Below are 21,266 nucleotides of genomic sequence, written 5' to 3'. Positions count from 1 at the left end.
CACGCCGCGTGTGTTTAAGAAGGCTAAGGATGTAGCTGAGTTTTAGTGCCTGCTTAGAATCCAGCAGTGAGGGGCTAGGGGGCGTGACTCACACGTAGAAAACCGTAGGAACGTGTTCTACCAGCTGTATGATGTGGGAATGTATGCCCAGTTGGGGATGGGCAGAAATCAGATTCAAATGGTATTTATACAGCAGGTGGAGATTTGTAGGCAAACTGAGTTGGGTGCAGGAGAGGTGCTGCAGCAAACCTGGAGAAGGGAATATTGACATTGTGGTTAGTACTGGGGTGAAAATGTTAGGGCTAGTCTTATGGAGTACCCTTGGGGTCCAGAGAACTGTCAGGCATCAGTTGTACTGGGAGGTCCTTTTGGACTAGGGTAGGTAATTCGTTTTGGTTTCATGGGCAGGGATGGAGAAGAGGGGCGAGCGACATGACTCATTGGATAAAGGTGTTTGCGGCTAATCCTAAGTATGATCCTTAGGACCTACATGATGGAAAGAGACTCCAGAAAATTGTCTTCTGGCTTCACAAACGCGCTTCAGCTAAATAAGTGTAATAAAATATTAAAAGGGGGGGGGAACCGAAGAAATGTTTAAGTCGGTGAGTCAAGGTTGGAGCCATATTTGGAAGTCCCATTGAGATAGCAGAAGCTCTTTAAAAGCAGTGTCTTGGAGCTCTTTGTTCCTCACCGCAGGACAAAACGGGCCGTGAACACGGAAGTGGGTCAGCTCCACCTCTAAACGGGCCGTCCCCGCCTTCTAGTCGCTAGCGGGCGGGACAATGCGGCCTGAACACATTCCAGCCAATCAAAACACTCAGCGCCTCCGCGCGGGCACGGGAGAAGCCAACGGAGTCCCGCCCCTCCACCGAGGCGCAGCTGCCAAATTTGAGGCGTCCTATTGGTCAGCACGAGGTGGTGGGCGGGTACAGAGGCGTGGCTCCAGGGGTGGGGTATATCAAGCGGACTCAGGCGCGCCCCCTCGCACTCGCGCGTTAGGAAGCTTGGGTGTGAGTGGTGCACTGTCTTCCCGCCCGCGTCAGGGACCTGCCCGACTCAGCGGTGAGGGCCCTGGCGGCACCGGCTCTGAGGGGCCCGGGGCGGCGGGCGGCCTGTGACTCTCGGGCGAGGCGGAGCCGCAGCGGCACGCCCCTGGGACTTGGGGGCGGGCCCGGGTTGGAGTCCGCCCCGCCGGGGCGGGCAGCGGGACACCGGGGCCTCAGTGTTCTCAGAGGGCGTCCTCCACCGCGCGTCACCCCCGGGCCGATGCCGACTTTAGTGGTGGGCTTTTTTTTTTTTTTTTTTTTTTTTTTGTAAAATGGCCGCCGCGAAGCTTTGAGAAGCTTCGCTGGCGAAATGGCGGGACTGCCGAGTGCCCGGATGGAATGGCGCAGGGTGCGCGCGTGGCGCATGCGCTGCTCCGGGGGCGGGGCGCGACTATCTTCAAAATCCTGTTGTCTGCAGATGTGGAGCTGTTTCGCGTGCGACCCTTTTATTCCAACTGGCTCTACCTCTGTTTTTCTCTTCCCTTGTGTTTCCACGTGGGGAAAAAAAAGCACATGTAGTTTTGAATGTTGCCCTTTTTCGTCCCAAGTTTGTTGCCCCCCAGGTAGACCGGTTCAGTAGTAGTATAGTGGACTTCCAAATGTTTGGGTCCTGGTTGTCCCTAGACAGTAATGACTTTTTAAAATGCCACGCCCCTTTTGATAGACACGCCTCTTGGGCCAACTTCCTCTCTCCTATGAGTCCACATAAAAACATCCCTAGTCCCTTGGTTAGCTGTGCATCCCATAATTGTCACACCTCCTGACAGTACCCTAAAAGCGTATTTCAGTAATGAAGCTTCTCTGGCCTAACAACTCTGCTAGTGAGGATAGGAAGTCGCTATTGTGTCTGCAACCACACACTTGCAAAGTGAAGAAACTTCTAGCATGCTTTCTGGTTGGGTGATCCTAACCTTTTGGTTCTTTGGCCAGGTGTAAAGGGCCACTGCAGGAAAGGTACTAGAGTATCAAACCCTAGAACCATCATTAAGGTTAGTTAATAAACTAAGCCTTAGTTATATGACAAAGTCTTCCATATGGGTTTGGGATCATAAAAGCAGAAGAGTTCCCTCTGTTTTTGAGACAGCATGTAGCCCAGGAGGGTTTTGGACTTGCTAGAGCAGGACGTTTGTTTTGAAAGTCTCTCATATTGCACCACAATGGCTTGAATGACTGGATAAAAGTTGTGAGACCCCACTTGAGGCTGAGATTTTCCAGTAAAGCCATGGTTCACTTTTTCCCTGAGAGGGTTTCTCTGTGTAGCCCTGGCTATCCTGGACTCTCTTTGCAGACCAGGCTGGCCTCAAACTCACCTGCCTCTGTCTCCCAAGTGTTGGGATCAGAGGTGTGTGCCAGCATGCCGAGCTATGGGTCACTGTTATAGATACACGAGTAGGGAAGCTTTCAGTGACTTGCCTCATCCTAGCACTTACACCTATGTAGAAGACTATCCTGGACTATAAAGGGAGGCCCTGTCTCAAAATTGTTTTAAAGGCAAAGAGTTTGGGGGCTGAAGAGTTAGCTCAGTGTTTGAGAACACTGCCTGCCAGAGACCCAGGTTCAATTCCCAGTACCCACATAACAGCTCATAACAAACTCCCAAGACAGGACAGTCTCACAGAAATACATGTAGACAAAACACCAATACACATAAATAGATTAGTCTTTTTTTAGAAAGGCTAAGAATATGCTATCTGGCTTCAGTTTCTGGAAGGGTGGTGGTTAAGGCAAAACAAACATCTATGGTGTGTGCACAGGCTGCCATGGCATCAGATGAAGGCAAGCTTTTCGTGGGAGGGCTCAGCTTCGACACCAATGAGCAGGCACTGGAGCAGGTCTTCTCCAAGTATGGACAGATCTCCGAAGGTGAGGCTGGGACGGGAGCACTGTTCGGCTTGGGCACAAGGGAGATGGCAGACTGAGCAGATCTAATGTCTCTCTCCTGCAGTGGTGGTGGTGAAGGACAGGGAGACCCAGCGATCCCGAGGCTTCGGGTTTGTCACCTTTGAAAATATTGATGACGCTAAGGATGCCATGATGGCTATGAATGGGAAGGTGAGGATCAGATCAGCTAATTTAGTTTGCATCGGTCTGGTGTGGAATGGGGCACAGTGACCCTCCCTTTGTCCTGCAGTCTGTAGACGGGCGGCAGATCCGAGTTGACCAGGCTGGCAAGTCTTCTGACAACCGGTCCCGAGGATACCGGGGTGGCTCTGCTGGAGGCCGGGGCTTCTTTCGTGGGGGACGAAGCCGAGGCCGAGGGTTCTCCAGAGGTGAGTTCTCAGATGCCTTGGGCAGCTGGTGGTGGGACTACAGCAGGGTTGGGGACTCCCTGTCTGTTCTCTATGTCATCTACAGGAGGAGGAGACCGGGGCTATGGAGGTGGCCGCTTTGAGTCCCGGAGTGGGGGTTATGGAGGCTCCAGGGACTACTATGCCAGGTGAGCCAGATGGCAGCCTCAAGGAGGCTCAGCCTCAGCTGGGCCTAACTTGTGAGCAGAGGGAGGTGCACCAGGCAGAGTAGTGCAGGTGGTTTGGTTTGGTTTTCTGCTAAACAACCACTCTTGCCAACTACGCCTAGTATGGGGCTGAGCTGGGGTGTCCATGTGTGTCCTTCCACAGCCGGAGTCAGGGTGGCAGCTATGGTTATCGGAACTCAGGCGGGTCCTACAGAGACAGCTATGACAGTTATGGTAAGTCTGGCTCCAAGGATGCCACCTGAGTGGCTGTGGTTGGGCTCGTGAACTCGTGTCCTCAGAGCTTCTTAAGCTGCTTAGCCTGGGGCGCAGCTACCAGGCCTGCCGTACAGGATAGGGCTGGAGGTGCATGAATCCCTGTGCCATCTCCCACGTGCGCGGGCGGAGCACAAGCTCCAGTGACTTTACACTGTCCCGCTTCTGTCCTCAGCTACACACAACGAGTAAAAGCCCTCTGCGTCCAGATCGTCCTTCCATGGCTGTTATTAAGATGGGGGAGCTTCGCTGAACGTTGTGTAGTGAGCACCTTGTTACCACTTTTGTAGTCCTTTCGGTTCTGTCCCATCAGCAGCCTGCTTCTGACTGAGATGGCCTCGAGACTAGACCTGTTTTTAAGGAAGCGCTGTCTGTTTTTAAGTATTCTTAAAAACATTTTGGAAAGCACTTCAGATTTTGCTGTTTACCATGAGCCATGGGTTTCTGTTTTTTTCTAAATTGTCGGGTTGTGTGGGTTCGGCTTACTCGTTTTTTCAAGTTTTTTGGTTGTAGGGTTTTTTTTTCTCTCTCTCTCTCTCTCTCCTTTTTTTTTGGGGGGGTGTGGTCGCCCATGAAGTGCCCCACCCCTTCTGAGATGGAATGGACTCAATTTGAGCAAGCCATGGCCCTCCAACTCCCCAGCCCTGTTGCAGAACGCAGCAGGTCCTGCCCATTGAGCACATGTCTCAAGGCCGTGGGGAGCATAATGTTTATTTATATTGTCCTTTTTTACCGAAGACATGCATCGATGTTGTATTCACAGTGGCTAAGGAATTCTTGTACGCAGTTTCTTTGGCTTCACGAAGCCGATTAAAAGACCGTGTGAAATGAATCTCGCTCTGACCATTTCCCTTTCGTTGCCGACACTGAGCTGCGGCTCCGTGGCCAGCAGAGCAGCTAGGAAGGCAGGGCAGTGCGGGAGGCAAGAAGCAGCCGAGTGGGGATGGGAGTGGGCATTGCTGAGTGGCAGCGGGGCGGCAGAAGCCTGGGCCAGTGCAGGGCCGGGTGCAGGCAGGGCCAGTGAGGCTGCCTAGCGGCTGCGCCCCGCCAGTTCCAGGCATTCTCTGCTAGCCTCCGAAGCCGCAGCCCTCCGGGGACAGACGCGAGCCACAGACCCTCCGAGACTCGCCCGCTGCTCCCCCGCTAACTCTGTGCAGCTGGCCTGTGCCTCGAGGTAACACTTTCGCTCGCGCTCGTGTCGCATCCCTCCGGTTTATAGCTCAATTGGACAGAAACTTAGGCTTGGGGTTGACCTTTGCTTCCTGAAAATCCAAGTCAAATTGGTTGTACCTCCTGCCAGTCTTCCCACGGCCGCCCAGAGACACCGGACACTCCGTCTTTGTGGGAATGTTTTTGTTCCTTGCTTGACAATCGCTGCTGCCTTTAGTTTTTGCCCAGAGTCCGTGAGGCTGTTGAGCGGGATAGAGCCGGGCTCTGCTCGAGGCTAGCAGCACAAGGGCGCTGCCGCCCTGGGCATGGCCACATTGGGATGAACCATGGTGGGGATGGGAGCAGGGAGGCAGGAGGGCGCTGCAGGCCCAGGAGAATGCCAGGGTCACACGCCTTTGTTTGGCAGGATGAAGGGGAGCCAACCTGAGCCATGGAAGGATGGCTGTGGCCGGTCTCTGGGTCCTAGAGGGTTCCACTGGATCAGGAGCCATATAGACTGCACACAGTTGGCTCGGTGAGTGCCCGAGGTCAGGGGCTGGGTTCGTACTGAGAGGATTCGGGATTCCCCAACCCCCAGAGGCTGGACTGAGCTTTTCCTGATCAATCTCTTCTGCTTCTTTCCAGGCAATTCCTGAGCTGGCACCGGCTCGTGGGCGATGCAGGCTTCCTGTGGGAACAAAACGAAGCTGGGCTGGCGTGGTCGCTGGGACAGAACGTTGCTGGGGCTGAGGGGGGGATTGCCTGAATAAAGGGCTGTGACCCAGAACCCCCGACTGTGTGCCTTGGGTCCGAGACGTGGCAGGGATTGGGGGTAACTAGGGCGCAGCGGGGAGGAGTCTTAGTGCCCACCCATCTCCATAATCCAGCGCTAAAATGAGCAACCCTGGCAATGCGCGGGGCATTGTGGGCGGGGCGGGGCTGTGCGCACTTCCGCCTCAGCTCCGGCATGGCGCGACGCATGCTGCTACTGCTGCTGCTACAACTCCGATGCGCCACCTCGGGTTCCGTTGAAAATTCCAGCTTGACGACCAACCCTTATAACTACACAAGCCAGGGTCTCCCGGACACGGGCTCCGCGATGCTTCGCTTGTTCTACGTAATCACTGGGCTCTGCGGCCTGATCTCGCTTTACTTCCTCATCCGGGCTTTTAGGTGCGTTAGCGCGTCCAATCAGCATCTAGTGAGTCATGAGGGGGAGGGAATTGGAGGGAAGGGCACGTGATACAGGCTTCCGACTAGCTCTTATTCCTGACACTTGTGTGGTTTTAAGGCTGACCTGGGTGGGCAACGACCTCAGTATGGTCATCCTACCGCAGCCTCCCCAGTGCTGTGGTGACAGGTGTGCCAAAACTGCGGAAATTCTTTTTCTGGCTAAAGCTCAGTGGATAAAAGTTTTGCCTAATATGCGCAAAGCCCTGGGTGCCATCCCTAGCACTGCGTGCTAATTACACCTGTCATCTCAACACCTGGAAAATGGAGGCAGAATGATCAGAAGGGTCAGCCTGTACTTCAAGACCCTGACTCAAAAAAAAAAAAAAGAAAGCCTTTCATCTTCCGTGTTTTTCTTAGCTGCTATGATAGTGCCTTGTGCTTTAATTAGGAAGATGTGGCTGGCAAGCCCACCCAATAATATTCATGTCCCTACGTCCTTTCACTATGCCCAGAGTTGTTCTTGTAGTTCTTACAAGGAAATGATTTACATTGGGCAGATGCTTTGGGGGTGAGGGGAATCACCTTGTGAGTCTCATGGACTTGATGTTACCAGTGCTGAAGTAGCCTCTGAGGGTGTTTGTGCCCTGCAGACTCAAGAAACCACAACGGAGGAGGTATGGGCTCCTGACCAACACAGAGGAGCACGAAGAGATGACCTCTCAGGACAGCGAGGAAGAGACTGTCTTTGAAACCAGGAATCTGAGATGGTAGGAAGGACTTCATCACTGAGACAAACTAGAAAGGGACCATGTCTCTAAAAGGGTTCAGGGTCTACCTCAGTGGTAGAATACCCCAGTGAAGGGCTGGGAGTGTCAGTAGGGGGTTGGTAGCTCTAATAGATACACACTGGAGGAGACTGGCCCGGCTGAGGGCCACATAGGAAATGTGGCACTACAGATGGCAGAGCAGACCTGCAGTGGAGATGGAAGTACTTCACTGGCGTTCTGACACTGGCTGATTGTCCTGTCCTGGTGGTGGCTGATATAGAGCCAGGACCGCAGTAGACACTAGATCTGGCTTTCCAATAGCCCTGAGGGAGGTGGACACCAGCTTTAGCATCTTCTGGGTCTCTATCTGGTAGACCTGCAGGCTGGGCTGAGTTGGAAGGAGGTCCCATCCAGCCTCTGCTCAATCCCTTGTGTTCTGTTCCTCCCTGTGCAGATGCTGAGATGGAGATGGACAGGCTTCAAGGACAAGAAAGGACATGGAGTTCAGTGAGCTCTGGTGTCAGCCTGGAGGGAACCTGCACAGACCCTGGAAGGCTGCATGGGCCAGGACAGCGTAGAGACCTCGTTGAGAGGAGCCCACAGACTTGAGGCCCCCAAGGCCAGCCTGCCTTCTCTAAGGGCAAGGCCACCCTATGACAAGGTGTGAGGCACCAGACCTTGGTCTCTCTGCACATTTCTGCCGCTTTGGGAACAATAAATGAAGCAGGGGCTTTGTAGCTTATTTGAAACCTCCCCCTTGATGACACACTCAGGTGTCCTGTTAAAGTGAAGGTATCACCCCTGACTGCCTATAACAAGGCTCTCCTTGTTCATGTCACTGTCCCTAGAGAGACCTATTTATTCTTCAAACTTGTTCCAGGGCTCCGGCTGTGACACCTTGGCTCATCGTATAGGCACTTATTGTAGAATTTCCCAGGAGTGTATAGGCTGTAGCTCAGAATTAGCCAGTCACCTCCCTTTCTGGTTCTCAGGTTCAGGGAAGAGGGACAGGGATGCCTAAGTCACTTGCAGTCTGAGGCCATAATCTCAGTTTTCCTCAGTGTTCAGTCCTGACTCTGCCTGGTCATAACAACTCATTGCCACCAGGTGGCAGCCACATACCACCTAGCCTGCCTCCCAGGATTCCCCACCACCACCACCAGTTACTCTAGGAATAGGTCTCCAGCCCCTCTATTGCTCCACTTTCAGAACCCTCATAATCTGAACCCCTTGTCCAGCTTCTGCCCTATGGGTAGCCAGTCTTCATCCACTTCCAGACCCACTGATACTCCAGCTGGTCTGAGCAGGTCCCTAAGGCTGGCTAAGCCTACTAAATAGGAGTGATGGTGTCTGGCTAGGTGTGAATGAGAGGCTGGCCCATGCTGTATGACTCTGACCCCTTTAGTGGCTGAGTCTCTACTCTGCCTGGGGTGCTGCCTGCAGAAAGCCTTTGCGGTCCGAATCCCCAACCTGTGCTCAGGGGAATCCAGAGCTCATGAGTCACAGCTCTGGGGGGGTCCTGTGCCCAGTTGGTCACTCCACATCTTTGTGTTGTGCCTGCTGGGAGGTTCTGCCTGGTTTTAGTCCCCCATACTCAATGTGTCCCTAGTCCCACAGCTCAGCTATTGCAGGAGCTCCAAAAGGCAGGGTGTTTAGTCCAATGAGGCCAGGACAGCCTCCAGCCCCCAGCCCTGCCTCTGCTCGCAGAGAGAGTAGCCCCGCCGCCCTCTGCCTGTCAGCAGTCACTGCACCCTGGCATTAGCGTGGATAATTGGCATTTCCATCAAGGTTAATGCACTATTAGCCAGTGCTCTGCACAGCTGAAAGCTAGGAGAAGGGCCTGTCAGTCAAGATAGAAGGCCTTGGGCCCTGGCCAGACCTTGAGTGCCCAGGAGTGATGTGCGCACCTGGGGTGGCTCCCGGCACCAGCACACATAATACAGCAGGTCCAGGAGCTTGAACTCAAAATGCTGCTGCCACAGAAAGGATTAGCAGGTGAAGCCACTTGCTACCAAGCCTCGGTTTGATCTCTGGAGCCACATTGTTGAAGAACACTGACTCCCATAAACTGTCTTCTGTCTGCCACACCACAATACTAGAAAAATAAAAAAACTCCCCCAAACTGTGAGCAAACCAGGCCTTGTGGTGGGTCCTCACCATAGCTAGCCATCAGTTGCTCCACTGGGGACATGGGAACAGGTGCATGTCACACACTTCATATCTTCCTTGGAAGGCAAGAGTTGACAGCTTTGGCCCCCACATGCATGGAGCTCCATCGGGGAAGGCAGGCCGGGGTACCCTGAGTTACTCTGCAGAGCTCAGGCTAGCATTAGCTTCTCCCAACAGGGGGCCTGGGCAGGCACTGGGGTTGCAGGGGACAGTCGGCTGGGACTTGGGCAGTTCTAGTTGTGGGAAGATGGGCTTGTGGTCAAGGCCTAGTCTGCTCCTTGGGTATGAGGGGAAAGAAAGATGACAGGCAAGAGAATGGGGGGAGGGGACAAGTGGTGGGAGAGTATAGAAGAGGGAGGGGGAGGGAGGGTGCTTACATTGAAAAGAGAGGGAAGATGGGAGGGAGGGACAGAGGAATCAGTCCTGGGGTTCTGCTTGTCAGGAACACAAAGATTATTTCTTTGAGCCGCAGTGGGTGCCTATTGCTTGAGTTGGGCAAGTATCCATCCTGTCCTTACTCTGCAGGTGGCAAGCTAGACAGGAGCACTTGTGGGGTCCATAGCCCACCCCTAACCCCAACCCCCGACTGCCCAGTCCTATCTCAGCTCAGGTGGGCAATTTGGTATAATTTATTCTGTAATGAGAAATTCCTCTCTGTATATTTTTAGCCTCCTGGCTGGCAATGTGGCCTTTGATGGCTGGAAAGCCACCAGACACTGAGATCAGGAGCCCGAGGCCTTGCCCTGTGTACCAGAGTGGCAGGTGGTGGGGCATGGGTGACCAGCCAGGGTTGATGAGTGCAGACTGGCCCAGGGCCCCAAAAGCCCCTCACAGTGTGGTTCGGATCGGATGAAGAACCTAGACAGCCCAGAGCAGGTCTCACCTGATGTATCTGAAGCCACCCTTGACCTTGGTAACTCCTGACCTTCACTGATGCTTCTCTCCATGGTAGGCCCCGACCTCTGACTATCTCTAAGGCAGGGTGTGATTTTCAGCGACCACTGACCCCATGGCTGGGGCAGGATGCCTGGGGATGTCACTATGGTGGTCAGACAGGACTCCCTGGAACAAAAGGCCTTCTGAGGCCCTGCTCTCCCCTCATCTGTGTGTCCTCAGGAGTGACAGGCGGGCTCGGGAGGTAGAGTGGGGGACAGCCGCCTTTGTTCCTGTCCTCGCTCTGGATCTGACCTTGAGACAACAGACAAGAACAGAAGGCAAAGCTTTCTGCTCAAATCCACTGGCGGCAGGCAGCTCTCAACTCGGTGGCCCCAGCATGCAAATGAGGCCTGGGGATGTGGCCTCCTTGCTAGGTGTCCTTGTGGCTGGCCCTGGTGATTGAGAACCTAACAGGTCCAGTCTAGTAGAAGGGACTACCATCTTGGTTGCCCTCCCCATCCAAAAGTGGTGCTCATGTCCCGAAAGGGCAGGCTCCCCAACATTCATTTTTATGGGCAGAATGCTTAGACATGTGGTGCCACCAGGGCCTGCCCCAGAAATCCCAGGACACTCTTGACAGACAAGTACAGATCCCTGAGTAAAGCTGGTACTGAAAGAGGCAGGGTCTATAGAGAAGACGTTTTTCAGTGGTGAGATTGGGGGTTAGGGGAGCATGTGTGCATGTATGTATGTGCGCGCGCGCGTGCGTGCGTGCGTGCGTGCGTGCGTGCGTGCGTGCGTGCGTGCGTGCGTGCGTGTGTGTGTGTGTGTGTGTGTGTGTGTAGCTTGTCATAGAAGGCCAGCCACATCTCTGAGTTCTACAGTACCATCCTGGCCTCGTAGGTCCCAGGTAATAGTAATACTGTCTATCTTTAGTTTCTCCCAGTTCAGGCTCAGAAGGACATTATAAAATCCAACTCTGGGGTTCCTGACCAAGGAAGCACAAGACCCAGCACATGAAAAACAAAACATCAAACCCATCTGGTTCACACAGCTCTAATCTGGGTGTGCCTTTCCTCCTGGAGCATTCTTAAACCTGCTAGGGTTGGAGGTGGTTCCCAGAGTTCCTGAAGTGACTCCCAAAGGCCTCAGGGATGTACAGTTGTGGAGGATGGAAAGCTAGGAAAGGGTGACTTGGAACTTTAGTTCTTTTCGGATGCACATGTAGCTCAGGTTGGCTTCGAATTCTCTAGGTAGCTGAGGATGACCTTGAATGTTTGCTCCTTCTGTCTCCCGAGTGCTGGGAGGGCAGGTGTGCACCACCACAACTGGCTTATGACTTACTTGTTTTCCCAGACCAGATTTTACTCTGTAGCCTAGGATGGCCTGGAACTCGCGTCAATCCTCCTGCCTCAGCCTCCTAAGTACTGAGATGCCTGGCACGGTGCAGGCAACCCTTCACTACAATCCGCACGGGGCGGGGCCGCAGAGGGCTCCCCCCTCCCCCCAGCGTAGCGATCTGGGGGTCCCCTTCCCGTTGCGGGAGGCTAGGGCGGGACCCTGGGGATCCGCGGCAGAGTCTGCGCGAGTCTGGCCGGGGCGGGGCCCGGGCTGAGGCTTGGAGGGTCCGGGGCGCGGCGGGAGGGGGCGCCCGCGACCCTCCAAGACGCTTCAGCGGGGACAAAGGCGAGGGGAGCCCCCGCGCCCGGGGAACCCGGGAGAGCGCCTTGCGCAGTGCACCTCTAGGGCCTCTGTCCCGCGCCGCGGCCGCCGCCGCCGCCTGGTTTCTCTGTGCCCGCGGTCTACGGCGGGGGCCGCGCGCAGAGGCGGGGCGGCGGATCTCCAAGCGCGCGGCGCTCCGCCCGCTCCGCGGCGGAGGCGGAGGCGGAGACGGCGGGGCCAGGCGGCGGCTGGAGAGCGAGGGTGCGAGCGCGGCGGCAGCACCGGGGCCATGGCGCCCGCGCAGCGCCCGCTGCTGCCGCTGCTGCTGCTGCTGCTGCCGCTGCGTGCGCGCAACGAGGACCCGGCCCGCGCCAATGCTGACCGCTACGCAGTCTACTGGAACCGCAGCAACCCCAGGTGAGCTGGATGGGGGGAACCCCGGGAACCCCAAGAGGCCCCAGCCCTAGGGATAGCAGCGCACCAACCTCCTCCTGAACTTCAGGGGTGCCTAGTATTTTCCCCAGGGCTCCTGGACTTCGGGGGAAGCCCTTCGCACCCTCAGATGCTGGAGTTCCTTCGCTGGACTTACACGGGGGACACCCTTGAACCCCTGGCCTCTTGGAGGAGGGAGCACCCTGGAGGGCTGAGGGTTTGGTAAGGATCCCTGGGGATTTTCCTTACACCCAAGGAATCCCCGGACATGGCTCTTTGGGGAAGGTACCGTGGAGAGTCCTGTCTTTGGTTCCTAAGATGAACTTGGGGAAGTTACGACATCCCCTTTCTAACCCTGTGTTCACTCCAAGGAGTGCTCCAATCCCCCCAGACACTTTATAGGGGATCCCAGGCACCAAAGAGAGGGAGGTCAGTTTAAGGGGTGCAGCCTGGACGTATCATTTTTCACTTTTTTAGCTGCTGGGGAAACTGAGGTGCAGTAAGCCAGGAGGGGCTGCCTCAAGGTCATGCCCAGAGAACTGGAGCTAGGGCTAAAGACCCTGGTGGCCGAGTGCCCAGCCTGCCACACCCAGCAAGGCACCGGGGCCCTGCCTGTTCCTGTCCGGCGGCACCCTGTGGGTCAAACCCTGTTAGGCACTGGGTACAGTCAGGGGACACAGCAGAAGCCACCGTTGTAGGCGAAAAGTTTACGGCCAGTGACCACATTCTGGAAAGCATAGAACCTTCTGGGTCATTGAAAGGTCTCAGAGGTGGCCGCATACTGGGAGATTTCTTGGAAGATAGACTTTGGGGTTTCCGAGCCTTGGGTGCAGAATGGACGAGAGTTCCCCATGTGTCCAAGGCTGGCCATGTGTCCGAGGCTGGCCATTGAGTAACTTAGTCGATGAATCAGCCAAGCTGCCCCCCCCCAATCCATCAACAGAAAGTTGCACAAAAGCTGGTCTTTGAGGCAAGCTATGGCACAAGAGCCAGCAGTGTCTCTCCATGGGCATGGGAGGTCTCTGTCCCCTACCATTAAAGGCAGAACTGTGGGCTCGGCTCCTTTGGGCTTAGGGCAGGGACCCCAGGTCCTCTCAGCAATCTGGCAGGACCACCACTCAGTGGCTCCCACCCCCACGGCCGCCAGCTATGCTGGTCACATGTGGGTTTGATTAACACTCAGTGGCCCTGTGCAGGGAGCAGGGTGAGATGCACTTCCTTGGGCTAAGTTTTAGCTTTCGGAGTCTCTGTCCCCACTGTGGCCTGTCCTTTGTCTGGAAAAAACACAGAGGATGGAGGGAGGGGATATGGGGAAGAAGGAAGGGGGTCATAGCTGCCCCAGTGGCCTTACTTGCCATGGGGACGCGGGGCTGTAGGGTCCAGCTTAGGCTCTCAGGTTTGCCACCTCCTGTTGCTGTGTGTCTGTGTGTCTAGACAGGCTGCCTGAGAGGACAGACTGCTAGGCACATCTTGGGTCCTTTTTTCTTCCTTGGGTTTCTTTCTGTGGGTGACCCTGCTGGGCACCCCACAGTGGGGGTCTGAGAACAAATGGCCACTATATCACAGCTTAACGCGTGACATTGGCATTGGCATGGCACATGGGTGGGGGCTGCTGTCTTAAGCTACATTGGGTGCTCGTGGGTGGGTAATACAGGGAAGATTCCAGGTTAGCGTCCAAGGGGACCCAGTATCAGAATACAGTCTGGGTGCTGGTAGGATCGAAATCCCAGCCTGGTGAGCAGCAAGATGGGGTAACGTAAAACATGGGGAATGCTGGGACCCTGCGCCTGAGTATGGGCCATACACAAACAACACTGTGAACAGCAGTGAGGGAGGGTGGGCTTGTTCCAGATGCCCACATCCAGGTAGGCGCACTGCCCGCACAACCAGGAGGGGCACATGTGTGTGTGTGCACGCACACACATACACACATAAGCACACACACCCCAGCCACGTTCTCTGACACCTGGCCAGCCACAGCTGCCCAGAGCCTGGTGATTATGCATTTCCCAGTGGTGATGGCTCTGCAGAGAAGGGTGGACATCTACAACAGGTCTTGTCGATGGAGCCCTACATCCACCTGCCTGGCACCCCTTGAAAGCCCAGCCCAGGTCTGTCTTAGCAGCTCAGCAGGCACGCGGTCCTGACCTCTGTGGGTCCCTAGACTTCTTCCCTGCTGTCTCCTGCTTGTCAGTACTGACCAGGACGTCCCTGACCGTACTGACCATCCAGCTGCGGCTAGTGTGGCTTCTGCCCAGCAGCTCATGCACCTGTGTTCACGGAGTCTGCAGTGGTCTGCGGCTGCTCTCATCCACAACTCCGGGGGAACCCAGGATGGGTGTCTGCATGGAGCCGGCTGCTGCAGACTTTGTGACACAGCAGCTCAAGCTGGGGTGATTGTGTGTGTGTGTGTGTGTGTGTGTGTGTGTGTGTGATTCTATAAGAAAGCGTGTGCGCTTAGATTAGAGGTGTACCCGCAGTTCTGCATGTGACACGCATGTGCGAAGCCGCACCCAATGTGTGGTCATGGCTATGTGGTTTGTGCAGAGGGCTGGTACGGGGACAGCTCTGCCCTCCCAAGGCCACAGGGCCATCCACAGAAGTGGCCTTCCCAGGTTCTACTCTTACATCAGACAGGTCATGAGGATGGAAGGCTGACATTGCATGAGAGGCCGTTGTCTCCAGGTGCTGTTCCTCTGAGACATTGCTGAGCTTGGCCAGGCTATGCAGTCCCATGCCAGGAGACCCTCAGGCAGTACGGTGTCACCACCGAGACATCTGAATAGGAAGATAATGCCCTTCCCAGGCAAGAAAGCCTGTGTGCATAGAGTAAGGTGCTGCATCCGCAGATCTGCATGTGACATGCATGTGCAAGTCTGTGCCATGGGTGTTCATGACTGTGTGGTTTGTGGCAAGGAACCTGGCCACGAGCTCCTCTTTGTGTTTCACAAGAGATTGTCCTCCAAGATTAGGGGGCTCAGCGGTGGGCAGGCACCTGAGGATTTGGGGTTCTGAGGACGTTGTGCGTGGTGGACCTCAGGGGAGAGGCAGAGCTATTAAGAGCCTGTATGGATGCTCAGGTGTTCGGAGGGAAATGGAGGCTGCAGACAGGGATAAGACAAATGCTCTCTGTAACGGAAGAGCCGGAAGGAGTCATCTGCCAAGTGGACAGGAGGCTGAGGCAGGAGGATTGATGTGAGTTTCAGTTAAGCCTGAGCAATATGAAACCCTGCCCTAAGATGGATGGAGGGGTGGGTGGGTGGGAAGGTCCAGGGCTGGGTGCAGTGGGAAGAGCAATCACAGCGCAAAGCTCTTGGCTCATTCCTCCACAGTGCCACACAAAGCAGGCACAGTGGCAAAGGCCTGTCATACCAACACTTGGCAAGTGGAGGCCGGAGAATCAAGAATTTAAGGTTATCCTCAGCTATGATGAGTTAGTGGCTAGCCTGGGCTATTGGGCTATGTGGGGCCCAGGACCTCCCTATTTCTTATTCGGATTTGACCCCTAGTCTCTCATACGCCATCCACGGGCTGTCACTGCCTTCCAGCACCCTGTCCTTAAGGGTCTGACAGTCAGCTCGTGGGTTTCTCTGTCATGTCTCTCATGGAAGAGACACTGTCCAGCGTCCTCACTCTCATCTCTCCTTGTGTGGTTATGTCCAGAGTGAACGTTGGTGGCCACAGTTCCCCCTGGGCTTCAGGTCACAGGTAATCAGATTGCCCCATGACCAAGGAGTGGATACAGGGACCAGGGCCTCTCCTCAAGTCGGTCATTAGCCCCTTAGTGAGAATTGTCTCCATCTGCTTGCTCCTCTGTTTTGCTTCTGAGGAGGTTGTTTTAGGGATGCATTCCCCGCCCCTGGGCCTCTGGGATTCTCTTGCCGGCAGCACCCGGATCAAGAGTCAGGTACTGGCTCCTGAGTCACCTGCCTGCCTGGAACCGGGATCACCAGCACTGTGTGGCCAGTACAGTTTTAGAACCAAAGAGAGAAAGAAAAAGAAAGTGACCCATTTGTCACTGCAGTGTGTGGTGGGTAGGGATGCCTCCAGGGTCCTCCCTCAACCCTCCCGCCCTGGAACTGTTCCCTACTAATCCCAAAGGCCCCCAACCCTCAGCATTTATGAAATTCTCCTATTCAAACAGCAAGCACCGATTGAGCACCACTGAATACAGGGTCTGGGTTGGCCACAGTCATAGATCAGGACACAGAGAATAACTGGATAATGGTACATGTCTGTGTGTGTGTGTGTGTGTGTGTGTGTCTGTGTGTGTGTGTGTGTGTCTGTGTGTGTGTGTGTCTGTGTGTGTGTGTCTGTGTGTGTGTATGTGTGTCTGTGTGTGTGTATGTGTGTCTGTGTGTGTGTGTGTGTGTGTCTGTGTGTGTGTGTGTGTCTGTGTGTGTGTGTGTCTGTGTGTGTCTGTGTGTCTGTGTGTGTGTGTGTGTGTGTCTGTGTGTGTGTGTGTGTGTGTGTCTGTGTGTGTGTGTCTGTGTGTGTGTGTGTGTGTGTGTCTGTGTGTGTGTGTGTCTGTGTGTGTGTGTGTGTCTGTGTGTGTGTGTGTCTGTGTGTGTGTGTGTGTCTGTGTGTGTGTGTGTGTCTGTGTGTGTGTGTGTCTGTGTGTGTTTAAGGGCTGTTCTGGGCACATGCAAAGGTCCTGAAATGTGAACAGCACTATGGAGCAAGGTGAACAGAAGACACACTGTCTGGAGGAGTCCCAGCCTGGAGACCATGGGTCATGTCGTGTTGGTGTGGAAAGATGAACAGTTGGGCCTCCAGGTCTGGGGGTCTGGTTTCTATTTAGAAAAGCTGGCTGTGGGTTCGGGGATACCGTGAGCCTGGCAGGCCTTGGCAGTGGTCCGCTGCCAACCAGTGTCTGTAGTTCTGTGATCTTTGAACGGCCAGGTACTGGGGACACCGAGAGGGTAAGAGGGCTTGCTGTGCAAACAGGAAGACACAAGTTCAAATCCCGAGCTCATGGAAGAGGCGAGCATAACTGTGTGCATCTGTAACACCAATGCTGTCTGTGAGCGTGGCTGAGAGAATCACATTCACAAATGTGCAGACAGACAGACAGACTCGTGCACACACACAGCCAGGGGTGAGGCAGGGCTGCCCAGTGGTGAGCTGCCTGCCCTGCAAACACGAGAACCCGGTTTGATCCCAGCATCCGGGCAAGGAGTCTGCGGTGGGTGGGAGCCGACTACTCGCTGGCCACACAGGTCAGGGAGACCCAGTCTCCAGAACCATCCACTGGTGACCGTGCACATTGGGGCTGACAGGAAACGGCTGAGCTGACAGGGCAGGAACTGTCACCGGTGTGCTGTCCCTTATAGAGACAAGACTGTGGGCACGCCTGTCGTGTTTTATAAAAAGATACAGAGAGAAGGAGTACGTATGGAGGTGCATCCAGGTGTGGGGGAAGGGCACCTCTGAGGGCCCATGCTGAGACATCCGTTCCCCCTGAGGGACCAGCCACACGAAGGTGTAGGAAAGGTGTAGTATGGAACAGAGTCTATTCAGGACGTGGGAGGGGAGTTGAGGAAGTAGAGACAGAGAAAGGCAGAGAAAAGGAGTAGAGGCCGACCATGAGCAGGTGAAGAGAGACGGGGGAGGGGAAGGGGCGAGAGGACAGAAAGCAAGAGAGCAGCGAGGAGGGGGCAAGCAGCCCCTTTTATGGTGAGTCAGGCACACCTGGCTGTTGCCAGGTAACTGTGAGGTGGAGCCTAGACTAAATGCCAACAGCGCCTAGCCCGCCCCCCCCTCAATCCTAAAGGTACCCACACGTGAGCCACGATGTCCACTCCGCACCCAGCCTCTGCTCACACCTCATGGGCTGCGGTGCGTGGACCAGTGACCAGCAAGAACGCACTTACTGCTGTTGTTTTGACAGGGTCTCATGTAGCCCAGGCTGGCCTCAATATGTAGCTGAGAATGACCTTGAACCCCATGTTCCTCAGGCGCTGCTATGCTGTGCAGTGAACAGTGAACCAGGAAGCCCATCCCCTTTGCAAGGAGCCAGGCCTCAGTTTCCCCAGCTGACCAGGGAGGTAAAGGAGCCTCTGGCAGCCCCCCACTCCCAGCTACTAGGCTTTTATATGCTAATAAACATTCTCACAGGACCCCCCTCTGCCCCCCTCGGCCTGCGTTTACATGACAGGGACCCGGGGGACACTTGGAGAGATCTGAGGGTTCCTGCTGCCTTAGCCTGAGGCAGAGATGGAAGGGGAAGCAGTCCAACCTGGCAGGCCAACCTCTGTCCTCTAAGACGAAGCTAGGTCAGACCTGTCCCCCCCCAGAGGACAGCTGGGGGACAACCGGGCCACCCCCGTGACTGGGGGTATGTGTGCATGTGTGACGGCCATAAGTCAGGGAACCTGTTGGAGAGAAAGATTTCGAGGTGCACCAGTGTCATCCCCAAAGGCAGGAAAACAAGTAGTTCAAGGTCGTTCTCTGATACTTTACGGATTTCAGAGCCAGCCTGGGTTTTGAGATATTCTCTTACTAAACAGTGCACAGAGAGGGCAACAAACTCACCAGAGCCACACAGCATGGAAGGTTGACTTGATCCCCAGCTACCTCCAAGATGGTTTGGCCCCATGGCAGGCTGAGAAAGGAGAGTGGGGTGTACTCTGGGCTGTGTGGATGGGTGTGGACCTCAGGTCCATCTTGTGCTGACTGACTCTCCCTGGCAGGTTTCAGGTGAGCGCTGTAGGTGATGGCGGTGGTTACACCGTGGAGGTCAGCATCAATGACTACCTGGACATCTACTGCCCGCACTACGGGGCGCCGCTGCCCCCAGCTGAGCGCATGGAACGCTACATCCTGTACATGGTAAACGGCGAGGGCCACGCCTCCTGTGACCACCGGCAGCGCGGCTTCAAGCGTTGGGAATGCAACCGGCCCGCAGCGCCCGGGGGACCCCTCAAGTTCTCCGAGAAGTTCCAACTCTTCACCCCCTTTTCCCTAGGCTTTGAGTTCCGGCCGGGCCATGAGTACTACTACATCTGTGAGTACCCCAGGCTAGCCCCCTCCAGGAGGTATTTAAAATGAAATCCTAGAATATGAGAAAAAATATTTGGTAAGATGGGAATCCCAGAAAGATGATAATAAGTATGATTTTTTCTATTCTCTGTAACGGGCGCTATTTTTATTTTGCGCATTCTAATCTTCCAGTCCTGGCATGGGGGACAGGTGGGGGAGGCTGACGGACCGTGTGGTATTGTCCCTGCACCGGGGGTTGGTCCCTGGGCTCCAGGTCTCCCTCCTGTAGTCCAGGCTGGCCTCAGACTCCACACAGAACCCAGGAGAACCTTGAACTCGCCGTGCCCTCCCCTCTGCTGGAGCAGCACGTGCATGCCCGGGCGTTTGTGTATATACAAGCTAACCTAGTGTCCAGGTGGGTGGAGCCCGGAGGCTGCGCCGACTGTCCTCTGCTCTCTGCCTTTGTCCTCAGGGTCTCTTACTGACCCTGAGCCAGTTTGCTCAGTGAGCCCCGGTCAAACCCTGTGTCTGCCTCCTCGGCTCTGCAGTCATGAGGGTGTAGGCCCCTCAGGCAGTTTTCCTGGGTACGCTGGGATCTGAACTCGGGTCTCAGTGCTTGCTCAGCAGTTGCTGTACCCACCGAGCCACCCCCTCAGTGCCTAATTTGTTTTATTTTATTTTGCTTAAAACTTTACCTTAGGTTAGGCATAGGGGTGCGGGCCTTTGATCCCAGCTCTTGGGAGGCAGGGGCAAGGGGATCTCTGACTTTCAAGCCTGGTCTACAGAGTGTCCCAGGACAACCGGGGCTATATAAAGAGATTCTGTCTCAGATCAATCTGAGTAAGTAAATAAATGATCCTACCCTGTCCTGCCAGGGTTTAGGCTGGTTGGTCTGAGACGTAACTCAGACTTTGGAGAAAGGTTTAGATGAAGGAAACGTGGAAGAGACACACAGAAAACATAGGGCACTGTGTTTGGGGTTTTAACATATGGTTAGGAGCTTGCTTTATGGGTAAGGCCAGCAATGTGGAGAAAGGAGCATACAGCCTCCAGCATGTTGTCCCTTCTTTTCCAGCTGCCACACCTCCCAACCTCGTGGACAGACCCTGCCTGCGTCTGAAAGTTTACGTGCGTCCAACCAGTAAGTGTCTCAGGGTGTGGTAAGGTCCCGGGTCTCCTCACCCTCCCTTTGACCCCATGAGTTATCCAAAGAACTAGGGGTCAGGGACTACCGCACAAGTGCACACACACATACACACATGCGTGCATGAGCAAGCTCGGGGGACCTTTGAGAGTGCATAGCCTGGGCCGGCTAACAGCCTTTCCTCTTTTGTCCTACAGATGAGACCCTGTATGAGGCTCCAGAGCCCATCTTTACCAGTAACAGCTCCTGCAGTGGTCTGGGTGGCCGCCACCTCTTCCTCATCACCGTCCCTGTGCTGTGGTCCCTACTGGGATCCTAGTGTCAGACTGGAGAGCACCAGTGAGTCCCACCTGGATCCCTTGACCTTCGCCCCCTGACCTGCCACGGCCACCTCCGAGACAAACTCCTTGCTGCTTCTCTTTCATGGTGCTGTCCCGCCGGAGGAGGCCATCCCCCCCGTCCCTGGGATGCAACGTGGGGTCCCAATGCCTGAGGAGGAGACCCAGGCTGAGCCACTTTTGCCAGGGCCGCCCAGAGTTGTTTGATTATGGTCAGAAAGACTCAAGGTTTCTCTTTTAATTAATTTATTCCCTGATATTGCTGGTGACGTTGGGAAGGGAACAAGCCACAGGGGTGAGGTAGAGCCATCTCTGACCTTCCTGGAACCTCCAGCTGCTCCTTTCTTCTGTGTCCTATTATTTGGGTCCGGATGGAGCCCACTAAGGACTTGCCTTGGGTCCCTCAGGCCTGGCGAGCCTGAGCCAGAAAGGGTGCATGGTGCCAGTCCCTCACTGGGACTCTGGGGGTGTCATTCCCCCCTCTTCTTCTAGCCACTGTCTCATCATCTCAGAAAAACCTTTAGCCCTTGCCATCCACCCCACTCCCCGCCCCCACCCCACCCGGCACAACATCTCCAGGGCCAGCCGGGAAGTCTTTATTTCTGTAAATAGAAACCAGCAAGTGTATACTGTGATTTACTTTAATGTATTCTTAAGGACAGAATGGAAGTTCTTTAAAAAAATTTTTTTTCCCGACCTTCAATTCAAAGGGTCTTTTATTTTAGTGGAGGGAGTAGGATGGACTTTTTAGGATAGAAGCAACACTTTCGCAATAAACTTTTTTTTTTTTTTTTGGTCCAT

The 21,266-nt window shown here is 54.9% G+C and overlaps 3 protein-coding genes across 5 annotated transcripts; all 3 read left to right on the top strand.

Moving 5' to 3' along the window:
• The first annotated feature begins 984 nt into the window (after positions 1 to 984).
• On the top strand, positions 985 to 5,708 carry CIRBP (cold inducible RNA binding protein). Of its 2 annotated transcripts, XR_013975494.1 has the most exons (8): positions 985 to 1,062; positions 2,801 to 2,909; positions 2,992 to 3,098; positions 3,178 to 3,316; positions 3,402 to 3,483; positions 3,665 to 3,735; positions 5,351 to 5,458; positions 5,569 to 5,708. XR_013975494.1 is itself a non-coding variant. In XM_080935502.1 (7 exons), exons 2-7 carry the CDS (start codon positions 2,807 to 2,809, stop codon positions 3,964 to 3,966), a joined length of 519 nt encoding a protein of 172 aa, XP_080791628.1. In that variant the 5' UTR covers positions 985 to 1,062; positions 2,801 to 2,806; the 3' UTR covers positions 3,967 to 4,606. The 2 variants fall into 2 exon arrangements, 1 of the variants encoding a protein (XP_080791628.1); XM_080935502.1 differs by lacking the exons at positions 5,351 to 5,458; positions 5,569 to 5,708 and adding an exon at positions 3,950 to 4,606.
• Positions 5,709 to 5,886: 178 nt separating this feature from the next.
• FAM174C (family with sequence similarity 174 member C) lies at positions 5,887 to 7,568 on the top strand (the record flags this gene model as incomplete). Of its 2 annotated transcripts, XM_080935513.1 has the most annotated exons (3): positions 5,887 to 6,096; positions 6,747 to 6,863; positions 7,318 to 7,568. In XM_080935513.1, coding segments are annotated over exons 1-3 (324 nt in total). In that variant the 5' UTR covers positions 5,887 to 5,890. The 2 variants fall into 2 exon arrangements, with proteins under 2 accessions (XP_080791639.1, XP_080791638.1); XM_080935512.1 differs by lacking the exon at positions 7,318 to 7,568 and having other exon boundaries at positions 6,747 to 6,867.
• A 4,291-nt stretch (positions 7,569 to 11,859) lies between these two features.
• On the top strand, positions 11,860 to 20,446 carry EFNA2 (ephrin A2; the record flags this gene model as incomplete). The annotated part of the gene is made up of 4 exons (XM_080935499.1): positions 11,860 to 11,987; positions 18,695 to 19,008; positions 20,059 to 20,124; positions 20,325 to 20,446. 4 exons carry the CDS (start codon positions 11,860 to 11,862, stop codon positions 20,444 to 20,446), a joined length of 630 nt encoding a protein of 209 aa, XP_080791625.1.
• Positions 20,447 to 21,266: the final 820 nt, after the last annotated feature.

Source organism: Micromys minutus (genome assembly GCF_963924665.1).
Source record: "Micromys minutus genome assembly, chromosome: 22".
NCBI classification, from domain to species: Eukaryota; Metazoa; Chordata; class Mammalia; order Rodentia; family Muridae; genus Micromys; species Micromys minutus.
This window is presented reverse-complemented; position numbering and strand designations above follow the sequence as displayed.

Excerpts from the sequence above, each read along its gene's own strand:
- CIRBP (XM_080935502.1), top strand. The coding sequence starts at position 2,807 with ATGGCATCAGATGAAGGCAAGCTTTTCGTGGGAGGGCTCAGCTTCGAC. Across the intron at positions 3,317-3,401 it reads AGGCCGAGGGTTCTCCAGAG|GAGGAGGAGACCGGGGCTAT; the intron begins GTGAGTTCTCAG and ends TGTCATCTACAG. Across the intron at positions 3,484-3,664 it reads TCCAGGGACTACTATGCCAG|CCGGAGTCAGGGTGGCAGCT; the intron begins GTGAGCCAGATG and ends GTCCTTCCACAG.